At 46.6% G+C, this 12958-nt stretch overlaps 1 protein-coding gene across 2 annotated transcripts in view; it reads left to right on the top strand.

Moving 5' to 3' along the window:
• LOC128697476 (snake venom 5'-nucleotidase-like) overlaps window positions 1-2018 on the top strand; it is a 108680-nt gene extending 106662 nt beyond the window's left edge. Inside the window, exon 12 of one of the 2 annotated variants that reach the window (XM_070094052.1) lies at window positions 588-2018. In XM_070094052.1, the coding sequence (XP_069950153.1) occupies window positions 588-835 (248 nt within the window). In that variant the 3' untranslated portion in view covers window positions 836-2018. The remainder of the gene's footprint in view (window positions 1-587) is intronic. The other variant, XM_070094053.1, reaches the window with a different exon arrangement.
• The last annotated feature ends 10940 nt before the right edge of the window (window positions 2019-12958 follow it).

Raw genomic sequence — 12958 nt, 5'->3', positions numbered from 1 at the left:
TGGGTTTAGCTTTCCCATGAATATAGAGAAATCTCGTAGAGCATTCGTCTCGCATTTCGATTTAACGTCCTTGTAAATGCATGCTGGATGCTCAAGCCTCTGCCACTCAAAACCTCCTTCACACCATTCTTCCAACTCTGTCTTGAGTGTCCCGTACACCTCTGTCCACACTCAATCACTTTACATATTAATTTAGTTTCACTTTTGAGAAACTCAGATATTTAGGTATTTTGCAAAAAATTAAGCAATAGTTAAAGCCATAATTCTGTTTATATATTTTGTGCAGCTAAACATTATTTTTTTTTTTAAGATTTAATGAGTTACCTGTCAATGTTGAGAAAAATCCATATTTTGACAACAAAAAGCGACTGATGTCTATCTCGACCTTTAAGATCTTCTGAAGAGGACCTCAGTTAATGGTTCAAACATGTAGCCAATCTCCTTTATGTTTTAGTGTCAACCCATAATATATAGAATTTCATTCGTACCAAAATCCAAGGAAGACATGAATCACATTATGTTCATGAATAATTCCTGCTAATTACAGTTCTCCTTTGCTATTATTGCTTCCAACATTTACCCCCCAGCATCTACAAGGTTAAAACTGTTGAAGACCAAGAATGAGAGCACGTCCAGCCATCGCATCCTCACACCTCACCAGATGTGGAAGGAAATGATGGCCCTCCATGACGACTATTACCAAAAACATTTTGTTTCCCCTGCAACAGTAACATCAAAGAAAACAGGACGTTACAGAAAACTTGACAATAAGGAAGAATTTGATGGGTATCTCACCAAGATTTCTCAACACATTGTCACGGGATCTAATGTTTGATTACATTAATTGACTGATGTTCATTGAGGCTAAATTCATTCTAAATTACTTTTCACATACAGGTTTTCACTGGCTGCTTTATACACATTAATTACAGGTCTACATCGGTGATAATGAGTTACGGTTTATTAAACTTAAAGACACAAACAAGTATCTTTCCTTCTAAGGATTTCCACCCACTGCAGATTCCACCCACTGCAGGTTGCGCCCACTGCAGGTTCCACCCACTGCAGGTTCCACCCACTGCAGATTCCACCCACTGCAGGTTCCACCCACTGCAGATTCCACCCACTGCAGGTTGCGCCCACTGCAGGTTCCACCCACTGCAGGTTCCACCCACTGCAGATTCCACCCACTGCAGGTTCAACCCACTGCAGGTTCAACCCACTGCAGATTCCACCCACTGCAGGTTCAACCCACTGCACATTCCACCCACTGCAGGTTCCGCCCACTGCAGATTCCACCCACTGCAGGTTCCACCCACTGCAGGTTCTGCCCACTGCAGATTCCACCCACTGCAGATTCCACCCACTGCAGGTTCCACCCACTGCGGGTTCCACCCACTGCGGGTTCCACCCACTGCGGGTTTCACCCACTGCAGGTTTCATCCACTGCGGGTTTCACCCACCTGCTGTTGGTGAAACCTCATATAGACTTTTTTAGTAAGTAAGTTCATTCAGGTATACACAAATACAGTTACATAGAATTATCATACATAGCAGCATATGTGTAGAGAACCTGGGATAACACAAAAAAGTCAGACAGAGTGACTTTTCTCTGCTATACCTGGAGTTTACCTGGAGAGAGTTCCGGGGGTCAACGCCCCCGCGGCCCGGTCTGAGACCAATATTCTTCTGTTTGTATCTTCTGTGAACACTTCTCCACCAGCTTCTGTGTCCACAAGGTCACCATTTATAAAAATAATAGGCTGAGCTAGGTAAAGTTCGTCTGATAACAGTACAAGTGTGTCCTGACGCGCCGGCGGAGCTTTTGGTCATCTGACGGAGACCTTCCACTGGCTTACCGCACCATATTTATAACCATTTCTCTTTTTAAAAATAATACCAACACGTGATTTATTAATATGTAACAATATGTATAATTAAAAATATTACAGATTATTTATATATAAATTAATATATATTTACATACATTCTAAAAGCACAAAATTTATATTTAAATTTTCTCTTAAGTTTATAACTAATAATAAATAATATTTTATTAAGTAAAATTTATTATTATTATTATAGTTTTATTACCAATAAAGTATTACCTTTCTTTCCCAAGTCGCTGTGACCCCTGCGTGTTTAGCGCTTGCGGGTGAATGCAATGTTATATGTAAATTTTACTGGTTATCTAGTACACGAATATGTAAAGTTATTAATTATTATTATTAATTCTAGGAGCTAAATCCATCCAGCAGTGATGTGTGGGATGTGTTGGTCCAGCAGTGATGTGTGGGATGTGTTAGTCCAGCAGTGATGTGTGGGATGTGTTGGTCCAGCAGTGATGTGTGGGATGTGTTGGTCCAGCAGTGATGTGTGGGATGTGTTAGTCCAGCAGTGATGTGTGGGATGTGTTAGTCCAGCAGTGATGGGTGGGATGTGTTAGTCCAGCAGTGATGTGTGGGATGTGTTAGTCCAGCAGTGATGGGTGGGATGTGTTAGTCCAGCAGTGATGGGTGGGATGTGTTAGTCCAGCAGTGATGTGTGGGATGTGTTAGTCCAGCAGTGATGTGTGGGATGTGTTGGTCCAGCAGTGATGTGTGGGATGTGTTAGTCCAGCAGTGATGTGTGGGATGTGTTAGTCCAGCAGTGATGGGTGGGATGTGTTAGTCCAGCAGTGATGTGTGGGATGTGTTAGTCCAGCAGTGATGTGTGGGATGTGTTAGTCCAGCAGTGATGGGTGGGATGTGTTAGTCCAGCAGTGATGTGTGGGATGTGTTAGTCCAGCAGTGATGTGTGGGATGTGTTAGTCCAGCAGTGATGTGTGGGATGTGTTAGTCCAGCAGTGATGTGTGGGATGTGTTAGTCCAGCAGTGATGTGTGGGATGTGTTAGTCCAGCAGTGATGTGTGGGATGTGTTAGTCCAGCAGTGATGTGTGGGATGTGTTAGTCCAGCAGTGATGTGTGGGATGTGTTAGTCCAGCAGTGATGTGTGGGATGTGTTAGCCCAGCAGTGATGTGTGGGATGTGTTAGTCCAGCAGTGATGTGTGGGATGTGTTAGTCCAGCAGTGATGTGTGGGATGTGTTAACCCAGCAGTAATGTGTGGGATGTGTTAGTCCAGCAGTGATGTGTGGGATGTGTTAGTCCAGCAGTGATGTGTGGGATGTGTTAGACCAGCAGTGATGGGTGTGATGTGTTAGTCCAGCAGTGATGTGTGGGATGTGTTAGTCCAGCAGTGATGTGTGGGATGTGTTGGTCCAGCAGTGATGTGTGGGATGTGTTGGTCCAGCAGTGATGTGTGGGATGTGTTAGTCCAGCAGTGATGTGTGGGATGTGTTAGTCCAGCAGTGATGGGTGGGATGTGTTAGTCCAGCAGTGATGGGTGGGATGTGTTAGTCCAGCAGTGATGTGTGGGATGTGTTAGTCCAGCAGTGATGTGTGGGATGTGTTAGTCCAGCAGTGATGGGCGGGATGTGTTAGTCCAGCAGTGATGTGTGGGATGTGTTAGTCCAGCAGTGATGTGTGGGATGTGTTAGTCCAGCAGTGATGTGTGGGATGTGTTAGTCCAGCAGTGATGTGTGGGATGTGTTAGTCCAGCAGTGATGTGTGGGATGTGTTAGTCCAGCAGTGATATGTGGGATGTGTTGGTCCAGCAGTGATGTGTGGGATGTGTTAGTCCAGCAGTGATGTGTGGGATGTGTTAGTCCAGCAGTGATGTGTGGGATGTGTTAGTCCAGCAGTGATGGGTGGGATGTGTTAGTCCAGCAGTGATGGGTGGGATGTGTTAGTCCAGCAGTGATATGTGGGATGTGTTAGACCAACAGTGATGGGTGGGATGTGTTAGTCCAGCAGTGATGGGTGGGATGTGTTAGTCCAGTAGTGATGTGTGGGATGTGTTAGTCCAGCAGTGATGTGTGGGATGTGTTAGTCCAGCAGTGATGGGTGGGATGTGTTAGTCCAGCAGTGATGTGTGGGATGTGTTAATCCAGCAGTGATGGGTGGGATGTGTTAGTCCAGCAGTGATGTGTGGGATGTGTTAGCCCAGCAGTGATGTGTGGGATGTGTTAGTCCAGCAGTGATGGGTGGGATGTGTTAGTCCAGCAGTGATGGGTGGGATGTGTTAGTTCAGCAGTGATGTGGGGGATGTGTTAGTTCAGCAGTGATGTGGGGGATGTGTTAGTCCAGCAGTGATGGGTGGGATGTGTTAGTCCAGCAGTGATGGGTGGGATGTGTTAGTTCAGCAGTGATGTGGGGGATGTGTTAGTTCAGCAGTGATGTGGGGGATGTGTTAGTCCAGCAGTGATGGGTGGGATGTGTTAGTCCAGCAGTGATGGGTGGGATGTGTTAGTTCAGCAGTGATGTGGGGGATGTGTTAGTTCAGCAGTGATGTGGGGGATGTGTTAGTCCAGCAGTGATGGGTGGGATGTGTTAGTCCAGCAGTGATGGGTGGGATGTGTTAGTTCAGCAGTGATGTGGGGGATGTGTTAGTCCAGCAGTGATGGGTGGGATGTGTTAGTCCAGCAGTGATGGGCGGGATGTGTTAGTCCAGCAGTGATGGGTGGGATGTGTTAGTCCAGCTGTGATGGGTGGGATGTGTTAGTCCAGCAGTGATGGGTGGGATGTGTTAGACCAGCAGTGATGGGTGGGATGTGTTAGTCCAGCAGTGATGGGTGGGATGTGTTAGTCCAGCAGTGATGTGTGGGATGTGTTAGTCCAGCAGTGATGTGTGGGATGTGTTAGTCCAGCAGTGATGGGTGGGATGTGTTAGTCCAGCAGTGATGGGTGGGATGTGTTAGATCAGCAGTGATGGGTGGGATGTGTTAGTCCAGCAGTGATGGGTGGGATGTGCTAGACCAGCAGTGATGGGTGAGATATGCTGGACCAGCAGTGATGGGTGGGATATGCTAGACCAGCAGTGATGGGTGGGATGTGCTAGACCAGCAGTGATGGGTGGGATATGCTAGACTAGCAGTGATGGGTGGGATGTGCTAGACCAGCAGTGATGGGTGGGATATGCTAGACTAGCAGTGATGGGTGGGATGTGCTAGACCAGCAGTGATGGGTGGGATGTGCTAGACCAGCAGTGATGGGTGGGATGTGCTAGACCAGCAGTGATGGGTGGGATGTGCTAGACCAGCAGTGATGGGTGGGATGTGCTAGACCAGCAGTGATGGGTGGGATATGCTAGACCAGCAGTGATGGGTGGGATGTGCTAGACCAGCAGTGATGGGTGGGATGTGCTAGACCAGCAGTGATGGGTGGGATGTGCTAGACCAGCAGTGATGGGTGGGATGTGCTAGACCAGCAGTGATGGGTGGGATGTGTTAGTCCAGCAGTGATGGGTGGGATGTGCTAGACCAGCAGTGATGGGTGGGATGTGTTAGTCCAGCAGTGATGGGTGGGATGTGCTAGACCAGCAGTGATGGGTGGGATGTGCTAGACCAGCAGTGATGGGTGGGATGTGCTAGACCAGCAGTGATGGGTGGGATGTGCTAGACTAGCAGTGATGGGCAGGATATGCTAGACCAGCAGTGATGGGTGGGATGTGCTAGACCAGCAGTGATGGGTGGGATGTGCTAGACCAGCAGTGATGGGTGGGATGTGCAGTGATGGGTGGGATGTGCTAGACCAGCAGTGATGGGTGGGATGTGCTAGACCAGCAGTGATGGGCTGGTGATGTGCTAGACCAGCAGTGATGGGTGGGATGTGCTAGACCAGCAGTGATGGGTGGGATGTGCTAGACCAGCAGTGATGGGTGGGATATGCTAGACCAGCAGTGATGGGTGGGATGTGCTAGACCAGCAGTGATGGGTGGGATGTGCTAGACCAGCAGTGATGGGTGGGATGTGCTAGACCAGCAGTGATGGGTGGGATGTGCTAGACCAGCAGTGATGGGTGGGATGTGCTAGACCAGCAGTGATGGGTGGGATGTGCTAGACCAGCAGTGATGGGTGGGATATGCTAGACTAGCAGTGATGGGTGGGATGTGCTAGACCAACAGTGATGGGTGGGATGTGCTAGACCAGCAGTGATGGGTGGGATATGCTAGACCAGCAGTGATGGGTGGGATGTGCTAGACTAGCAGTGATGGGTGGGATGTGCTAGACCAGCAGTGATGGGTGGGATGTGCTAGACCAGCAGTGATGGGTGGGATGTGCTAGACCAGCAGTGATGGGTGGGATGTGCTAGACCAGCAGTGATGGGTGGGTTGTGCTAGACCAGCAGTGATGGGTGGGATATGCTAGACTAGCAGTGATGGGTGGGATGTGCTAGACCAACAGTGATGGGTGGGATGTGCTAGACCAGCAGTGATGGGTGGGATATGCTAGACCAGCAGTGATGGGTGGGATGTGCTAGACCAGCGAGGGCTACAAGTAAGACAGTCGAAGTTGGTGTGACAAAGGTGTTGGTGGCAAAAATTCAAAAAGGATCTCTGTGGTAATATGTGACATCCAGGTGTCCAACAGGACACAAGTCGAGAAAGATTTGTTAACACGGTAGTGATTATTTCTATCCTGATATTGTAACTTTGAAGGAAGCAAAGACATGCACTATATTCCTGCTTTACTGATAATATTAACGGTAAACTTATCTAGATTTGCAGGTAAATATACCTGGAGTATACTTGGAGAGAGTGTCAGGGGTTAACGCCCCCGCGGCACGGTAGAATAACTGCAGGCAATAAAGCAATGTATGGTGAGAGACTAACACACAGGATCACTGGAACAACTGCAGGAGTACACTGGAACAACTGCAGGAGTACACTGGAACAACTGCAGGAGTACACTGGAACAACTGCAGGAGTACACTGGAACAACTGCAGGAGTACACTGGAACAACTGCAGGAGTACACTGGAATAACTGCATGAATACACTGGATGATGAAGGACAGGTTACCAACACGTCAGCTGTTCTACACGAGGGTCATTAAGGCTGTATGTCACCTTTTCACCACTAGTCACCGCTGCCTGGTCACAGACCGGGCAGCTAGGGTGCTGACCCAGCAGTGATGGGTGGGATGTGTTAGTCCAGCAATGATGTGTGGGATGTGTTATAACGTCCAGCAGTGATGTGTGGGATGTGTTAGTCCAGCAGTGATGTGTGGGATGTGTTAGTGCGGCAGTGATGGGTGGGATGTGTTAGTCCAGCAGTGATGGGTGGGATGTGTTAGACCAGCAGTGATGGGTGGGATGTGTTAGTCCAGCAGTGATGGGTGGGATGTGTTAGTCCAGCAGTGATGGGTGGGATGTGTTAGTCCAGCAGTGATGTGTGGGATGTGTTAGTCCAGCAGTGATGTGTGGGATGTGTTAGTCCAGCAGTGATGGGTGGGATGTGTTAGTCCAGCAGTGATGGGTGGGATGTGTTAGATCAGGAGTGATGGGTGGGATGTGTTAGTCCAGCAGTGATGGGTGGGATGTGCTAGACCAGCAGTGATGGGTGAGATATGCTGGACCAGCAGTGATGGGCGGGATGTGCTAGACCAGCAGTGATGTGTGGGATGTGCTAGACCAGCAGTGATGGGTGGGATGTGCTAGACCAGCAGTGATGGGTGGGATGTGCTAGATCAGCAGTGATGGGTGGGATATGCTAGACCAGCAGTGATGGGTGGGATGTGCTAGACCAGCAGTGATGGGTGGGATATGCTAGACCAGCAGTGATGGGTGGGATATGCTAGACTAGCAGTGATGGGTGGGATGTGCTAGACCAGCAGTGATGGGTGGGATATGCTAGACAGCATGTGCTACAGTGATGGGTGGGATGTGCTAGACCAGCAGTGATGGGTGGGATATGCTAGACTAGCAGTGATGGGTGGGATGTGCTAGACCAGCAGTGATGGGTGGGATATGCTAGACTAGCAGTGATGGGTGGGATGTGCTAGACCAGCAGTGATGGGTGGGATATGCTAGACTAGCAGTGATGGGTGGGATGTGCTATACCAGCAGTGATGGGTGGGATATGCTAGACTAGCAGTGATGGGTGGGATGTGCTAGACCAGCAGTGATGGGTGGGATATGCTAGACTAGCAGTGATGGGTGGGATGTGCTAGACCAGCAGTGATGGGTGGGATATGCTAGACCAGCAGTGATGGGTGGGATATGCTAGACCAGCAGTGATGGGTGGGATGTGCTAGACCAACAGTGATGGGTGGGATGTGCTAGACCAGCGAGGGCTACAAGTAAGACAGTCGAAGTTGGTGTGACAAAGGTGTTGGTGGCAAAAATTCAAAAAGGATCTCTGTGGTAATATGTGACATCCAGGTGTCCAACAGGACACAAGTCGAGAAAGATTTGTTAACACGGTAGTGATTATTTCTATCCTGATATTGTAACTTTGAAGGAAGCAAAGACATGCACTATATTCCTGCTTTACTGATAATATTAACGGTAAACTTATCTAGATTTGCAGGTAAATATACCTGGAGTATACTTGGAGAGAGTGTCAGGGGTTAACGCCCCCGCGGCACGGTAGAATAACTGCAGGCAATAAAGCAATGTATGGTGAGAGACTAACACACAGGATCACTGGAACAACTGCAGGAGTACACTGGAACAACTGCAGGAGTACACTGGAACAACTGCAGGAGTACACTGGAACAACTGCAGTACACTGGAATAACTGCATGAATACACTGGATGATGAAGGACAGGTTACCAACACGTCAGCTGTTCTACACGAGGGTCATTAAGGCTGTATGTCACCTTTTCACCACTAGTCACCGCTGCCTGGTCACAGACCGGGCAGCTGGGGCGCTGACCCCCGAAACCTTCTCCAGGTATAATTAAGTAAATTTATTCAGGTATACACGAATACAATTGCATAGATTATCATACATAGCAGCATATGTGTAGAGAACCTGGGATAACTCAAAAAAAGTCAGACAGAGTGACTTATTTCCATTGGGGTCTTTTTACCTTATTATTATAATATAAAGGTTATAATATATTATTATTATTCTATAATGAAGATAACATCTTATTATCATACAAAAAAGACTATCTACTACACGAGGGTCATTAAGACTATCTACTACACCAAGGTCATTAAGACTATCTACAATACGAGGGTCATTACTAGGAATAAGGCAAAATTTACACGTATGTTACATAAAAAATAGAAAATCATTCCCCTCCCTTTCTGTAGCTACATTCATCAGACACTTTTTGGCACTCTTCTTGAACTGGTTCATGCTATGACTGGCTTTGACATGTGCGGGTAGTCTGTTCCATTCCTTTATTGCTGTACAATAAAAGGTGTTTGACGCCTGGCCACTGACTGTGGGTACTACAAAGTTGTGCTCTCTCCCCCTAGTACTATGATTGCTTTGGTTCCCAACCTTGACAAAATACAGCAAGATACTCTGGACACTGTTCGTGAACAATTTTATAAACATGATTTAGCTTCAGTTGTTTTACTCTGTCTTCAACATTCAGCATATCCAACTGCTGTAATTCATCCTGGCCTACATGTTCTCTTGGTCCCAGCCCCAGGATGAATCTTACGATTTTGTTCTGGGTGATTTGCAGTCTATCTTTCAGTTTTTTTGTCAAGGCAGAGTACCATGAAGAGCAAGTGTAATCCATATGACATTGTATAAGGGCTAGACATAGGGTCCTGCGAGCCTCAGTAGGTAGACACTGTGCTTGTCTATACAGGAACTTCAGTCTGGCATTCGTTTTCTTTACTACACTGTTCCCTATCAATTCTCCTGACATGCATGGGTCAAAGGGGATTCCCAGATATTTTACTGATGAAACCAAAGTGATGGACTCCCCATTACACTGAACATTAAAATTATTTACCCTTCTCAGTTTATGTTTCCCGAGGTGTAATGATAGTTTGACTCCAGTTCCAGTGTTAAAACATTAGCAATATCTTGTGGGTCTTTACCTGACACTAACAGAGCACTGTCATCTGCATACAGTAGGAGTTTGTACTTGACACTGATAGGAATATATATTCACTGAGAGACATACACCTCTCAGTGTGTATCCTGCGTCTCGCAGCTACGAAGATTAGTAAATTTTAATAATAATAATAATAATAATAATAATAATAATAATAATATGGTAGATATATTGTATAACTTGGGTTTTTTCGACGAAAGAAAATAAAACTGCAAAACAAAGGTGTTAAAACTGTATCTTATTAGATTTTTAGATTTTGCCACCGCAGTGGCTAGTTTATTGTTCCCCCCATAACCATCCTGTGGACGGTAGCGCGAGAGCATATGGATACACAAAAGGCCCAGGAACTAGGCCCCAAAGGGTTAACAGGAATACATAATTGGCCCAGGGACTGGACTCCAAAACTTTGGAGTCCAGTCCCTGGACCAATTATGTACCTCTGTAATCTTTTGACTACCGCCCACAGGATGGGTATGGGGTGCATAATAAACATATTAAACTAATCTAACTCTGTATTCTTCAATAAGTGGACAATTAAGCACATAGTGTTCAAGAGAGTGACCATATGCCTGATCACATAATTTACATTTAGTTTGATCATCTGTGTGTCTCCCAAACTGCCAGAAGTGCTCATAACCAAACCTAAGGGGGCCGTAGGGCAAAATCTGTAACTCTGTTGTTTACCGTCCGATTTTCTCCAGTTTTGGTACACAAGACAAAGTGGTTTCACTCTTTCTTGAAAATATTTATCAAAAATATACCTCAAACAACAACTGAGAAATGACTGATTTACTGAAAATGCCCTTGTGGCCCAACTTTTTTTTTTTTTCGCCGGTATTCTCCCGGCCCGGGTCTTTTCCAAGTAGTGGTGACCCGGCCTTGGCTCCCTATCTGGGGAGTGTCTCGAGACTTAAGTCTCCCATGGGAGGAGGTAAAAGTACCTCCTCATCTTTGGGACCAAGTGTCCCCAGGCCTAGCCACATTCCCCGCCCTCACGGGGCTCGTAGGGAGAAGCTAGGCCTCTGGTCTACCATCTGCCCCGCCTCAAAGGGGCTCGTGGGGATGGCAGTCTTATGAGCTGCAGATGGTAGCAAGCTCAGGCCTCTTCAAATGGTTTATTTATTATTATTATTATTAAAGATTCGCCGGTATTCTCCCGGTCCGGGCCTTTTCCAAGTGGTGGCCCGGCCTTGGCTCCCTCTTTAGGGAGTGTCTGAGACCTAAGTCTCCCATGGGAGGAGGCACAAGTACCTCCTCATCTTTGGGACCAACTGTCCCCAGGCCTAGCCACAAGCTAGGCCTCTCTGGTCTGCCATCCCCGCCCCAAGGGGGCTAATGGGAATGACAGTCTTATGAGCTAAAGGCTCGGACTCAGGCACCTACCCTACCCTAGAAGGGCTGGGCATGGTGTCGATCGCTCGTAGGGATCTCTTATATGGGACTACGTAAGGTTGTTTGGACACTTGGTGCCGAGAGAACAATGCTTATACTAATTTTCGGTGAGTCCTTTACTCTAAATAAACTTATCTTTATTTCACAAAAAAAAAATAAAGTTTGTTAGTTCCTGGAATATTGCAAAAAAAAAAAATCTGCCCTTTATTCCCACATAACTCCCAAAGTATTTGGAATATTTCCAAAATTTGGTCACCGAAAAATAGAGAAATCATTATTCTACAACTTTTGTGAGTATTATATTCCATTTAATTCAGTAATAAAGGGAGAAGTTTGGACATTAGGTGAATAAGTTACTTCCGAGATATCGGCCGGGAGCGCCGGCCGGCCCCCGTTTTTTAGCTTTAAAAAACTACCTTAGCTCATTATTGTTACGTTTGTTAAATAATTCAGGTGCTATTTTTTTAGCTTTAGAATATTTACTTTGTTGTATACTTAATTCTAACTATAGATTCACGCCTGGTGGCGTGGGTGGTGGCCCGGTGGCTAAAGCTCCCGCTTCACACACGGAGGGCCCGGGTTCGATTCCCGGCGGGTGGAAACATTCCGACACGTTTCCTTACACCTGTTGTCCTGTTCACCTAGCAGCAAATAGGTACCTGGGTGTTAGTCGACTGGTGTGGGTGGCATCCTGGGGGACAAGATTAAGGACCACAATGGAAATAAGTTAGACAGTCCTCGATGACGCACTGACTTTCTTGGGTTATCCTGGGTGGCTAACCCTCCGGGGTTAAAAATCCGAACGAAATCTTATCTTATCTCTTATCAACCTCTTATTTAATGACTTAAATGATTCAAACAGTTACTGTAATTACCAACAGACCCCTGGCAGTCTTCAAGCTGGCACTGGACAAGCACCTAAAGTCAGTTCCTGATCAGCCGGGCTGTGGCTCGTACGTTGGTTTGCGTGCAGCCAGCAGCAACAGCCTGGTTGATCAGGCTCTGATCCACCAGGAGGCCTGGTCACAGACCGGGCCGCGGGGGCGTTGACCCCCGGAACTCTCTCCAGGTAAACTTCAGGTAAACTACACAGCAGAACAATCAAAGGCACTTCTCAGAGCCAACAACAACATAACTATCTTTAACTACAATATCAGATCTTTAAGCAAGCATTATGACCTCCTAGCATTACTAAATTCCTTGCATGCCAATATGTCCATCATTACACTAACTGAAACCTGGCTAAAGCCTGATACTACAGATGTCTATGCCATTCCTGGTTACACAGCCATACACAACTGTAGGCCAGACCAACAAGGGGGTGGCACAGCTATATACTACTCAGACCAACTAGAATGTATCACTAATACTTGCACAAGGGATGAACATGGGGAATATATAATAGCTAAATTCAAATCCAAATACCTACAAAAACCTCTCACAGTGATAAACATCTACAGAGTTCCACAGTCAAACATTAGCCAATTTAGTCAAAACCTAGGAAGTATGATAACTGATGCACGCATGAACAAAGATCACTTACTACTCTCAGGTGACTTCAATATAAATCTCCTGCAAGACCAGGACCCACACGTTACTGAATTCACAAACACAATGAGTAACTGCATGTTACTACCAACAGTAACAAAACCTACAAGA

Source organism: Cherax quadricarinatus, chromosome 44 (genome assembly GCF_038502225.1).
Source record: "Cherax quadricarinatus isolate ZL_2023a chromosome 44, ASM3850222v1, whole genome shotgun sequence".
NCBI lineage: Eukaryota > Metazoa > Arthropoda > Malacostraca > Decapoda > Parastacidae > Cherax > Cherax quadricarinatus.
The sequence above is the reverse complement of the archived record's forward strand: the minus strand, read 5'-3'. Positions and strand labels throughout refer to the sequence as shown.